Source organism: Pristis pectinata, chromosome 7 (assembly GCF_009764475.1).
Source record: "Pristis pectinata isolate sPriPec2 chromosome 7, sPriPec2.1.pri, whole genome shotgun sequence".
In the NCBI taxonomy this organism is placed as follows: domain Eukaryota; kingdom Metazoa; phylum Chordata; class Chondrichthyes; order Rhinopristiformes; family Pristidae; genus Pristis; species Pristis pectinata.
Window position 1 is genome coordinate 68544233 of NC_067411.1, and position 13863 is coordinate 68558095.

Below are 13863 nucleotides of genomic sequence, written 5' to 3' on the forward strand. Positions count from 1 at the left end.
CATCTGCCCACCATTTCCCTCCTCACCTGTTTCCACCTATCAGATGCCAGCTCACCTCACCCCCTCCCTCTCACTTCTATCTTCCCTTTACACTCAGTCCTGATGCAGGGCCTTAACCCAATATGTTGACTATCCCTCTGCCTCCACAGATGCTGCTCAACTTGGAGTTCCTCCATCTGTTTTTTCGCTCTTTACACAAAATAATTGGTTGCAAAAATCAGTCTTGCATACATGGTGATGTATGGCACAAGATCTCTTTGTAAGGCAACACAGTTTAAATAAACAACATGCAAAGAAGAGATTCCTTGAAAAGGAATTTATTTTACAATCATTACAGCAATTGATACATCACAGTAAAACTGTAATGGCACTTTCAAATTGGTACTCCATTTTTTCCATGTTCTTTGTTTAAAACAAAGCATGAACCATTCTACAGATGAAGTAAATGTTCAGTAACAATTAACCAGGTGGCCATTTCATTTGACGCCCACCACAAACGTGCAGGTGGATCTGGTAGACAGACTGTCCGCCATCCGGGCCTTCATTTAGAATAAGCCTGTAGCCTTTCGTTAAGCCCAACTCTGTTGCACATTTTTTACCAACAATCATCAGGTGTCCCAGAAGCTGCAAGATATTTTTAAAAAAATGAAATGAGTAGTTTAACAAATTCATCAAATTAAGTTTACCAGGTAAAATGCAACAATTATACAACTATCAGCATTTAATATGGGGGCTCAAGACATTGCTCAATGCATGCTTGGCCTCATGCCTGTTACTTAACCACAATGGCATTGTTTGATTCCATTCTGACCACACTTAAATTAGAATACTACAATCAGCTAGGGGAAGGGGGAAAAAAAAAGCACTTTCCAGCTACAAATCAGCCTGTATTCCTTTAGTGAAAGGGTATAGATGAATATCAGGAAGACAGATCGGACTCAATTTATATGGAGCCTTTACGCAAACATTTTAAGATGCTTTACACAACCAGTGAAAAACAGAAATTGACACCAAGCACATAAGGAGCTGAGGGCAGATTACCAAGAACGATGTCAGAGGTTTGCAAGGCTGGTGGAGACTAACAATTGACAGCAGCAAGAGAATGGCATCAACCACAATGATTTGTGACAATTGATAGCAGATCATTTAACTTCACATAGGAAAACTGACCACACGTTATGGTGAACCAACACATTTCTAATCTGATAATTCACTATTTTAAGACCACAATGTAAAAATTGGTATATTCAACTGCTTTTTCCTGTAACCTGCTGCAAATTCTAGTCCAAAAGTACCAAAATAAAATCAAGTCTTTCAGTGAGATCAGAATCAATCTAGAAATCTGGCACTAAAACTAAATTATATAAACCTGGAAAGCAAAATAAAACTGTAGACACTGAAAACCTGGAATAAATATAAGATGTGGGAAATAACCAGTTAACTTTTCAGGTTAGACTCTGCAATCCTGACAAAAAGGTCTCAAATGTTTTCCCTTCAGATTAGAAGGCTGCAGCGTGATTCACTTGGTATTTAAAATGATCTTTCATTAAAGTCATAAATCTTTCCAATAATGCAAAATTTGAGTTACCTTCAGCAATATCCTGAACTGTGCATGGCCCACCCTCAAGCAGTGGGCAGACCAGAAAAGTTGCTGCAAACATGGGTCTCTGGAATGGCAGTGTGGCACATCCCTTTTGACTCGCTGATTTGGGTAGAGAGGTGGTTTAAAGCCTTGCAGTTGGAGCAACTGCCCTTGCCCCTGCAGGAACCTGCCCAATTGCCCATGCTGACCCAATTTTAAATTAATTAAATGGAGCGAATGAAGAAATTACTTCCCCCTCATGGGGAATGCAGAATAAAGGCATAGTCGCAAAGCAACCATCAGGAGTTAGGAGTGAGGCCCTGAGTCATTATTTAAAAAGCTGTGGGAATCTGGCAGTCTATCCACCAAAGGGTCAAACAAAACAGGCAAGCCCAAGGAAAGATAGTCGTTGGGCATGGGTATCCAGAGATACGGAATAAGTAGATGCAAAATGATGCCGAGGTATACATCAGCTGTGAGTTAATATAAGTTTAAGAGCAGGAGATCAAGAGACTTGACAGAACTCATTCATATTCAATGACAGGAAGCTAGATACAAGCAATTCTTGTAATAAATAGATTTGTACAAGCGAACAGGAGCAAAATAAGTTGTGTATCAGCTTTCTGCTGATGTCTTCCTGTAATCTGGTAGATTGTTGATTGATTAATAGCAACATCCCTTCTACTGATTCTCAACAATCAGGCTCACACCCACCCTCATCTGAAGGCTTTTAGCAGATTCACACACACACACGCTTGGCCTGCTGCTCGACATTCAACCACCACAGAAAAATTTATTCTTCCAACACTGATCAAGTACTCATTCCACAGGCCCCACAGCTAACATTCCACACAGGTCAAATGCTACTCAACTCATTAACCATGGATGTTTCTTTTAAATCCCACATAACCATTCCCACATGGCCTCTCCACTACACCCAGCCCCTCCCAAGGCATATTTTCAAGCTTGCTTCCCATCTACAGCCTCTAAACTCCTTAAACAACAGCCCCCTACAACCCCACTATAGCTCGTCCTTCTCCCCCTTCCAAACCACTCCCAATCTTCCATCCTTGATAATGGCTTCCTGAAGCTGAACCATTTCCCTGCCACTTCACTTGTTGAGCCTTATTCATCTCCAGTGTAAAAGCAACTGACACGCCTCCTCCACTCAGCCCAGCTTGCCCCAGTCCAGCAACGACGACTAGCATATATATTTGATGCAAGTCTAATATAGGTCTATACTAACCAGAGTACTTCAGGTGTATAAATCAGGCAAAAATGGCCTAGTTCTGAAACACCATCTATCCGCAGCTTTGCTTCCATCTCATTTACTGCCACACGAGTTTCCAGATTTCTAGCTGTCTCAGCTTCAGACCATCAACTCCTGAAACCATCAATACCCATTTTCAGACCACCTCTTCAGAACTTCCATTACCAGCTCCTTTCAAAAAAAAAATCCCAATGTAATCTTTTCATTTTTCAATTATCACCCCATCTTCAACCTTCCTTTTCTCTCAAGTCTTTCAACATATTGTCAGCTATTATTTCACAAAGTCCCTGTTCAAAACCCTCCAGAATGGTTTCCTTCCATCTCAGCACCAAACAGTAATTAGGGAGTTTGTTTCTTTTATCCACAGTGCTGACTATTCCTCTGCAAGTCCTCCACTGCACAGCTCTGTAGGTCCCAGATAAAAACAGAAAATGCTGGAAACATTCAGCATCTGTGGGATGAGAAAGAGAGTTAACTTTTCAGGATGAAGACTCCGTCACAACTGTGACAGGGAAAAATTAGTTTTAAATTGTAGAGAATGATAGATAGCACAAAGGGTACATCTCTGATAGAGGGAAGCTAGAGTTGCTGTGAGGATAAGCTTCAGATGGAATCATGTAATGGAGGGGTTAGACAGAAAATAAAGGAACATAAAGGTAATGGAATGGGAGCAGTCAGAAAGAAAGAACAATGCAATACACAAAAAAGGTGTGCAATACAAAGCTATAGAAATTAGTCAAAGAGAAAGAAAAAAAGCCATTGCTGCAGATGACCTATGGCAGAATTTAACAGTTCTGCAGCAAACAGATGAGTTAGAACTTAAGAATCCAAAACGCCATAACATGCCCTGACAGAAGACGAGGTAATGTTCCTCAAGCTTGTTGAGTCTCAATATAAAGGAAGCTCACAGTCATCCCCTGCAGACCAAACCCAGGTGCTATGCAAGGCAGTTGCCCAATATGCATTTGGTTTCTGCAGCGTAGAGTAAACTACACTGTGAATACCAAATACAGTACATTAGATCAGAAGATGTACAAGCGAATTGTTGCTTCATTTGGGAAACCTGGTTGGGTCCCTCAGTGGCATGAAGGGAAAGGTAAAAGGACATGCAGAACAGAACAGCAAGCACAGGAACAGGCCCTTCGCCCACAATGTTGCACCAAACTAATTGAATTTCAACCCTGGGAAAAAGATACCGGTTGTCTACCCTACCTATGCCTCAGTCTTATAAACTTCCATCATGTCTTCCCTCAGCTGCCACCAGTCCAGAGAAAACAACCCAAGTTTGTCTAACCTCTCCATATAGCACATGCTCTCTAACCCAGACAGCATCCTAGTAAACATCTTCTGCACCCTCTCCAAAGCCTCCACATCCTTCTTATAATGGGGCAACCAGAATTGAATCCAATACTCCAGATGCAACCTAACTAGTTTTACAAAGCTGCAACATAACTTCCCAACACTTCCTCAACCAATAAAGGCAAGCATGCCATATGCCTTCTTTACCATCCTATCAACCTGTGCTTCCACTTTCAGGGAGCTAAGAACTTAGACCCAAAGATCCCTCTGTATATCAACACTATTAAGGGTTCTGCCATTAACTCTGTACTGTCCCTTTACATTTGATCTCCCAAAATGCATCACCTCACACTTGGCCAGATTAAACTCCATCTGCCATTTCTCCACCTATATCTGCAAATGATCTATATCCTGCTGTATCCTTTGGCAATCTTTCACAATATCCACAACTCCACCATTCTTTGTATCATCTGTGCAATAACCCACCCACATTTTCATCCAAGTCATTTATATACATCACAAACAGCAGAGGTCCCAGTATGGATCCCTGCAGAACATTAGTCAGAATAAGTGCGATTGACGACTATCCTGTGTCCTCTATAGGCAAGAGAATTCTGAACCCAAACTGTGGATCCCATGCATCTTAATAGTCTGGATGGCCCTACCATGAGGGACCTGGTCAAACACCATACTAAAATCCACAGAGCAGTGGATGTTGTCGACCTTCAATCATCAGACCCGTGTTGCATGGGAAAGTGTTGTAGTTAGGGGTGGGGCTGATGAAGAAGAAAAAGCAGAGCAGTGAGTTGTGAAGGGGCAGTCCCTTTGGAACACTGAAAGTGGAGGCAAGGTGAATATATGTCTGTGATGAAATTTTGAGAGTGTCATGGAAATCAAGAAAAATGATCTATTGAATGCAGCGGCTGATGGGGTGGGACCAGGGGATCTCTATTAAGAGTTATCCCCATGGCAATCCTAGCCTCATATCAGAGATAGCACGTTATTTTCAGCTCTCACTTTTCAATCTTTGATTACCCAAAAGCCATTCCAAAGTCTAGTCTCAAATTTCAGCTCCCTTCAAAAGTTGTCAACTTGCAACCCTCCACTCCATGATTGCATCTTCCACTCCTGCTCTAGTTATTCACACCCTCTGCACCTATTCAACTCCTGAGCTGTGCCTCAAGCTTCACATCCACTCCATCTTTGCAAAATAGTCATGTCCAATGCTGACGTATTAACCGGTCACCTACAGACTCAATTCCAAACACTTATCTTCTACCCATCATAAACTCAAAGTTGGGCAACTCGTTGCTGCATACATCATGTCTGCTCTTCCCATTACCCTAAAACCTACCGATCTACACTGGCTGCTGGTTCCCAGTTCCTCAACTTTAAGTTCTTTTCCTTTAACTTGCCCAACCAATCTTCACCTCCACCCCTTTCCTGGCCCTCAGACTCACCATTCTGACTTGAAGCTTTGCAATAAGAACAAGAACATCAACAGAAGAGTTGACCTTTCTTCTTACAAAGCTAAATAACCGCCAGCTTCCTTGGCCACTTGTTTCATCTCTCTGTACCTTCTGCAGATGTTGTGCGATCTCGTCAAAGGTCATGTCCATCTAGTTTTGATCCAATATCATCTCCATTTTCTACCCTTCCTTCTTTTGATACCACCACTGTCAATAGACCCCTCAGCTGCATAGTTTATATTCTCTGGTGTACCCTCCTTTAGACCCTTTTCCCTTGCTATTTCCTTCCTTTTAAAAATAATCTAAGCCCAATTCTTCAACCAAACATTTGGTCAGTTCCCAAATATTCTTATAACTTGCTAGCTTTTTTCCTACAGTTTTAGTTAAACACACTGAAATATTTACACAAAGTTAACTAAGTGGGATGATGTAATTTACAATTATTTTTTTCTTGAAAAAGCAAAGACCCTGGAGTTCCCATCCAAACCAATAGATACAATTACTACACAATGCAGAGGTGACAGTATTGGGATCTACCCAAGTCTACATTTTTAAAGAATGCCCATAGAAAAGATAAAGTCAGTTAAAGTAGACCACCAGCAGGCTCTCAGCATATACTTCTGTGGCTTTACCAACTGATAGTATGATCCAATAAGGTGAGAATGGTATTAAAGTATACAGTTAAAATTTTTTTTAAACATGGTCAAATTTTTTTTAAGCTAAAAATTTAAACATCACTCACCTCTGCATCAGAATCTTCTGCTTTAGACAATTGGGATATAGGCTTTTTGGGAACCACTAGAAAATGTGTGGGAGCTTGTGGTTCAATATCATTGAAGGCAACACACTGTGAAAACAATACCCAGTTAGTACTAATGAAATGATAACTATTTCTCTTTCCACCACTGATGATTTTATTGCACAATAGACTCAACAGACCAGTTCTGTAAAGGATAATGGTAACAGGTTTTTATTTATACAAAAGCTCCTTAGATAGCAAATATATCCTAGTTAATATATGAATAACATTAATTTTGAAAACAAAGTGCATTTGAATTATTCAGTCTCAGTAATTTGAAAAGTTAAGCAAATTTGTGTGCAACTTTAAATTACTCCCCCTCCACCCACCCCAAAAAAATGTCTATTTCTGATCAAGCGCAGGTCCTTAAAACAATTGAGTCAAAACAGTGCAAAGTTATGGACATGCAAGAGATGCATTTACTGATGCAAGCTTGTGAATAACAGATTTTTCCCTGGATTATTTAGTCAGTGACCAAGAAATGATGCTCGCTATTGATCTTGAAGAAGGCTGCTTATAATGATTTAGTGGGCTAAATTATAGATTTCCTATTTTCTAACACATGTTGCATTCCAGAGCCAACTACAGGGAATCAATCTTTTACAAAGGTAACATTATGAAGCTCCAATCAAACCGAAGAATTATGACATTATGAAAGTTTAAAAAACACCAACTTTGTTTAATTTTCTAAACATGTTACACAAGGTGAAATAAAGATTGGGGTATGACTTATGGGATTAAGATAAAATATCAAACTTAAAATATTAAATTCAAAATGTATCTAATTATGTTATTCTGAGGAATGAGAGACCAGAATTACAAAATTAGATTTTCACAGGAAATTTTAATCTACATATTGATTTGACAAACCAAACTGGCAAAGGTATTGTAGAAGATCTTGTAGAATGCATCAGGGATTGCTCTTTAGAGCAGTACATTGCAGAGCCTACACAGCAACAGGCTATTTTAGCATTGATCTAATGTAACGAGGAAAGATTAACAAATGATCTTGTAGTTAAAGATTTCCCCAAGGGATAGTAGTGAACATGATTTGGTAGAATTCCAAATGCAGTTGAAGGATGAACACCATGCATCCAGAACCAGTGTCTTCAATTTAAATAAGGGCAATTATAATAATGGTTTGAGGAAGTTATAGTCCAGGTAAACAAGTTAAGAGACAGATCAGTAGAAGAACAGTGGCAGATATTCAAACAGCTGGTCTATAATGCTCAGAAATCAAAAGGAGGGATTCCATGTGAAAGAGGCACGATCTGTGTTTAACAAAGGAGGTAAAGGATAATGTTAAATTGAAAACTAGCATATACAAAGTGCAAGAGCTAGTGGTAGACCGGAGGACTGGGAAGTTTTTAGGAGCTAGCAGAAGACTAAAATGCTCATAAGGGAGAAAATAAGTGTTGAGAGAAAGTTTGCATGTAGTATAAAAACAAACAATAAAAGTTTCTAAGGATATACAAATAGGAAGCAAGCAGCTAAGTTAAATGCTAAGAGAATGAGGCTGGTGAATTTATAACAGCAAACAAAAATGGCAGATATGTTGAACAACTTTTTTTTTGCATTAGTCTTCACCATGGAAGACATTGCTAATATCCCTAAGAAGTCAGATGAGCAAATTTCAAATAACATGGTAGAACTTACCAAAATCCCAAATACACAGGATAAAGTATTGGAGAAACTCAGGAAGCTAAAGGCAGACAAATTGCCAGAACTTAATGGACAGCATGCTAGGGTTTTAAAGGAAGTGGCTGCAGAGATAGTGGACCTATTTGATGAAAATTTTCATAACTCACTGAACTACGGGTGAGTACCAGAAGATTAGAACAACCAATGTGATTCTCTTGTTCAAATAAAAGAAAGGCAGAAGGCAGGGGACCACAAGCCAGTTAGCTTTGGCAAGATTGCTAGAATCAATGGTTAAAGATAAAATAGCTAATCATTTAGAAAAGCCAAGTATAATTAACCCTAGTCAAAATGGTTTATGAAAGGCAAATTATGTTTGACAACTGTGCTCAAATTGTTTGAGGATGTAACAGGAAGAGTTCATAGAGGGGAACTTGTAGATGTAGTGTACTTAAGTTTGCAGAAGGCATTTGACAAGGTGCCACATGGAAGGCACGTGCATAAATTAAAAGCCTATGCTATTGGAGAAGTGTGTTAGTCAGTTTTCAACCCATTCTGTCTCAAAGAAAACAGTTGGAATAAATGGTCCTTTTCAGACTGAAAGCAGGTAACTAGTGGAGTACCACAAGGTTCAGTTCTTGGCCTGCAATTGTTCCCTATTTGATCTGGAGCAAAGAACAGTTATACAAAGTTTCCAAATTTGTCGATGATACGAAAATAGGTGGAAGAGCATGTTGTGATAAAGAAACTGCAATTGTGAAATGGGATATATATAGATTGAGTGGCAAAATATTGGAAAATTGAGGTCATGCACATCAGTAAGAGAAAAAGGCAGAATATTATCTAAAATGGAGAGAGATTGCAAGTGAGTGTAATAAGAGAGATCTAAGCAGGAATCACAAAAAGCTAGCAGGCAGGTCCAACAAGTAGTTCACATGACAAATGACATTTGGGCCTTCATTGCACAGGGGCTGGAATTTAAAAATAGGGTGATTTTGTTGCAGTTGTGCAGGGTGTTGGTGAGGCCTCACTGCAATACTGCATACAGTTTTGGTTCCCCTACCTATGAAAACATAGTAACTTTGGAAGCAGTACAAAGGAGATTCACCAAGCTAATACCTGGGATGAGAGTGTTGTCCTACCAAGAGAGACTAAATAGTTTGAGCCTATATTCCTTGGAGTTTAGGAGAATGATGGGTGACCTTATTCAAACATACAAGATCCTAAGGGGGTTTGACAGTGTAGATGTTGGGATGTTTTCTCCATTAGGAGAGCCTTGAACAAGATGACATAACTGCAAGACAAGGGGCCTGTGATTTAAAACTGAGGCATGCAGAAATTTCTTCTGAGAGGGTGGGACACCTCTGGAATTCACTGCTCTGGCAGGTGGTGGAAGCTGAATAACTAGTATTTAATGTGGAGGTGGACACATATTTGATAGATTGAGGAACTTATTTAGTAACTGTAAACATCCACCCAGAGTCATCAAAATAAGATACTAGAGGAGATAACCAAAAGCTTGATCACTGGAATATTGTTTTAAGGAATTACTAAAAGGAGGGGGGAAAAAAGACAACAGACGGTTTTAGCAAGGGTTTTCTAATGCTTGGAGTACTAGTAGCTGAAGCCATGACTGCTAATAATTTAAAATAGGGGCACAATTAAAGGCCAGGTATCTTGAAGGGCTTTAGGCCTGGGAGAGGTTGCTTATATTGCTATTCCTCATTTTAGCAGAGATAAACAAAACAAAATAAAACTGACGTCTTGCTTAAGTTACACCTTACAGAGGATGAGATTGTGCAATTTGGCACCCAGAACAAAGTGTTTTGGGCAAGCTTAAATTTGCAGACTGTGGTAAGGTACCTAGGGATCTTAATGTTACAAAAAGTACGATGAATTAGCAGAAAATGAGCTGAAGCAGGGCAAGGGCAGACATATTTATCAGTAATTATATCCTATTATGCCATTAAAAATAGTTATGCTTCATACCCTTCAAGCACCAGAGAAATACCATGAAAACATCTTCCAAAGCCACTGGGAAGATTGATAAATCAATGATCTCTAGGGAGCAGGCCACATTGTGTGTTTGCCTAATACCACATTCCCAAAGCAAGCACTCTGGCACAGTGAATGATTCCCAGGAAGGAGCACACAATCCAATGAAACCCACCTAACCCCTCTCCTCCTTCCTCGCCCAACCCCCGCGATGGATTACATTTGGACTCGTTAGTCACCTCAGAAATGCATTGGAAGCGAGTCATTCTTGACCCCGAAGGACTCCTTGGAAGATTAAATTTGAGTGTCTCGTTCGTTTTGTTTTGCTGCACTAAAATTTGAACCTCCCACCCTTTACTGTAAACTGGTTGCGTTTTACTGTGTCATCAAAAACTGCCATATCTAATGAAGTGTTAACAGTTTCACTGACGGTGCAACTGCAATTTCCGAACGAAATGCAAACTTCACGCCGGAGCGAAGCCATTAAGAGGGAAAATTAGGCACGGGGATTTTTATTTTTAAAACATGCACGGACACAATTTGCTCAACAGCCTCCTTCGGTGCTACACCCATCTGCGACGTTTGCAGAATTTAAGTAATCCCAAAACCTCTCAGTAGAAGATATGGCCTTGGATTCATTCAACCCCTTCATGCTTCGATGAACAAATAGCAATGGCAGAGGTTTTATTTTCAGCCACCCCTGCAACAACAGTTAATGCCCTGATAGAATAGAGGCGAGGGAATAGGAAGACAGCATTGCGGAAACCCTTGCCCACATTCCTGACAAGTCCAGCCCAGTTGCCAAAATAAACCAAGCCCGAGGACAGGCGGGGTGAACCCAGCTGCCTTGCAGCCACAGGTTTCACATTCTCTCCTTTACCTTGTCATCTTCGTACAGGAACTTGCACGGGATTTCTCTGCGAATGATTTTACCGAAGATGGTGTCCCCGCCAGCTTTGGCGGCCTCAGCAGCCATGGCGCTCTATCTGCTCCCTATCCGCAAACCACGCACTGAACAAGGAAACCTCCCCAGGATTCCCCGCCATCGGAGCCGCCAATCATCGCAGCTCGGTCGACTGATTGGCTGATGAGAGGCGGTGCCGCTTTGATTGACGGCTAACTGCAGCCTTGCTGCAGGACCTGTCATGTGGGCGGCGATGATGATGCAAAGAGCAGGTGCCTGCTCAGCCTTGAAATTTCAATGACTGCAGTTCCGCTACTTGCGGATATTTAAATCTTTTTTTTATTGCGCTCTCTCGTAATTGTTCAAATTTTAACATTAGATTGCAACATAATTCTTGCTCACATTTTTGCTTGCAACCTTTTTGTGATCATCGACCTGGTCACGAATATTAAAAGTTCCCATACTGGTTTACATTAAACGTTTTTTTTGGTGGCTGAATTAACATTATTTCGACTGGAGAGTATTTTTTTCTCTCTCTATTTGTTTTGACCCTGCTACACGTCCCGAAGGATCCAGCAGACAGAAGTCAGAAACAGGCCTGGAGTTTGCAATGTGCAAATAAACAGCATTGTCAACTTGCCATGTTTTAACACATTAACCAAAGCGATTGAACGTGGTCTGAGCTTTTCTGGTGCACTCTGAGTAACTAATAGGTAGATAACTACAACCTCACAGTCTTTGTAAAACCAAATTTCTCAGGACAGTTCCAGTCCAGCAAAGTTTGTTAAGACTTAGGAAAAATCAGAAGCAACTCTGTGATTTCCATGCAGAACCTCAGAAGTATGTTCACCAGACTTTATTATGACAATGAGTGTTCCAAGCATTGCCATTGTACCCATCACAGAACCCAGGCCAGTGTCAAACCAACTTTAATGTCAATAATCAATGATTCGATATCCATATAACTGCTCTAATTTCCTCCCAGTCCAAATATAACTCTGAGGCATAAATCATTCGGGCTGAAATGGAAACTTAGTTTTGTCATATCTTTGATTATGTCAATAAGCTGTACTACAAGCTTTAATTCATTCTTTAAAAGGGAAGTGCAGTGTGATGCACTTTGGGAAGGTTAATAAGGGTAGGCAGTATTGAGGAATAGGGGGACTTAAAGGATCTCTGAAGACAGCACAGGTTGTGAAGAAGCCATGCCGGAAAAACTTGACCATGTTCTATACGATACACACAAAATGTGCTGGAGGAATTCAGCAGGTCAGGCAGCATCCATGGAGGGAAAAGAAAACAGTCAACGTTTTGGGCCGAGACCCTTCATCAGGACTGGAAAGGAAGAGGGCAGAAGCCAGAATAAGAAGATGGGGAGGGGAGAGGGAGAGGGGAGGGGGAGGGGACATGCAGGCAAGGGATAGGTGAGTTCAGGTGATAGGTGAATCCAGGTGAGAGGAGGATGGTAGGGGGGTGGGGGAGGGGGAGAAGATGTAATAAGCTGAGAGGCGCTAGGTAGAAGAGGCAAAGGACTGAAGAAGAAGGAATCCGGTAGGAGAGGGCAGTGGGCCATAGAATAATGGATGGAGGAAGGGAGGAGAGGAGATGGGCAGGTCATCAAGGTGGGGGAAGGGAGCCACAGGAATAAGGGAAGACAAAGGAGTTGGGGGGAGGGGGGAGAAAAAGGGTTGGAGTTACCGGAAGTTAGAGAAATCGATGTTGAGGCCATCAGGTTGGAGACTCCCAAGGAAGAATATGAGGTGTTGTTCCTCCAACCTGCATCTGGCCTCAACCTGGCAGTAGAGGAGGCCATGGGTAGACATGTCAGTATGGGAGTGGGATGTGGAATTGAAGTAGGTGGCCACCGGGAGGTCCTGGCTGTTGCAGCGTACGGAGTGAAGGTGCTCAACGAAGCATTTACCTAATCTGCGTCTATTCTCGCCGATGTAGCGGAGGCCGCACCAGGAGCACTGGATGCAATAAATGACACCCTCAGACTCACAGGTGAAGCGCTGCCTCACCTGGAAGGATTGTCTGGGACCCTGAATGGTGGTGAGGGAGGAGGTATAGGGACAGGTGTAGCACTTGGTGCAGTTGCAGGCATAAGTGCCAGTGGGATTACCAGTGGGGAGGGACGAGTGGACAAGGGAGTTCCGGAGAGAGCAGTCTCTTCAGAAAGCGAAGAGAGGGTGTGTATTGTTTGAAGCAATAGAGAAGTTACATTTCAAAGGTAGGTTTGGCCCAGCCAATCTGTTTTCATATTTAACCTACACTCTGAGAAGTGCAACTGACTTAATTGAAATGTTATCACATCAACCAAACAGTGAAATGTAGGGAAGTATGAGATCATTCACTTTGGATCCAAGAATGTTTTTTAAAAGGGGGTAATCTAAAAATTGTGGCAAGGCCAAGAGATTTGGGCTCTAAATGCAGAAATCATTAAAAGCTACTGGACAAATACAACAGTACAAACTAAAAATTGTAGGTCTTTCTTTCAAAGAATCAGGAATACAAGGTCTGGGTATTCTTTTGCAGGTGTATCAAATTCTGGTTAGATAACAAGAACGACATTTAGGAAGGCTATATTGGCTTTCAAGGATGTAAGACAATAATATCAGAGCCAAAAGGGTTAAATTATGAGGAAGGGTTGCATGGGCATTTTTTAATATTTCTTTAAATGTGTAAGATTAAGAAATAATCTGTGAAGTACTTATAATGGCTAGAGAATTTAATGGAGCAGATAGAGAGGAAATATTTCCTCTGATTGGGGAGATGAAAATAAGAAGGTATTATCTAAAAATATATATTGGTTAGCGAATGGTGGTCAGAAAGCGGAGTAGAAAAATCTCTTCCAAAAAGATTGTTGAGAACCTTTCATAACTGCAATTGATAGATTTTTGTTAGATA

At 41.0% G+C, this 13863-nt stretch overlaps 1 protein-coding gene across 1 annotated transcript; it reads right to left on the reverse strand.

Moving 5' to 3' along the window:
• Positions 1-301: 301 nt before the first annotated feature.
• hint1 (histidine triad nucleotide binding protein 1) lies at positions 302-11096 on the reverse strand. Its single transcript, XM_052019591.1, has 3 exons — positions 10933-11096; positions 6363-6467; positions 302-624 (listed from the first exon to the last, which is right to left on the reverse strand). Exons 1-3 carry the CDS (start codon positions 11026-11028, stop codon positions 460-462), a joined length of 366 nt encoding a protein of 121 aa, XP_051875551.1. The 5' UTR covers positions 11029-11096; the 3' UTR covers positions 302-459.
• Positions 11097-13863: the final 2767 nt, after the last annotated feature.

Bases quoted from the DNA above. Each gene is read 5' to 3' on its own strand.
- hint1 (XM_052019591.1), bottom strand. From the start codon at position 11,028: ATGGCTGCTGAGGCCGCCAAAGCTGGCGGGGACACCATCTTCGGTAAA. The intron at 6,468-10,932 runs GTAAAGGAGAGA...TTGTTTTCACAG, and splicing joins TCCTGTACGAAGATGACAAG to TGTGTTGCCTTCAATGATAT. The intron at 625-6,362 runs GTGAGTGATGTT...AATATCTTGCAG, and splicing joins CAGAAGATTCTGATGCAGAG to CTTCTGGGACACCTGATGAT.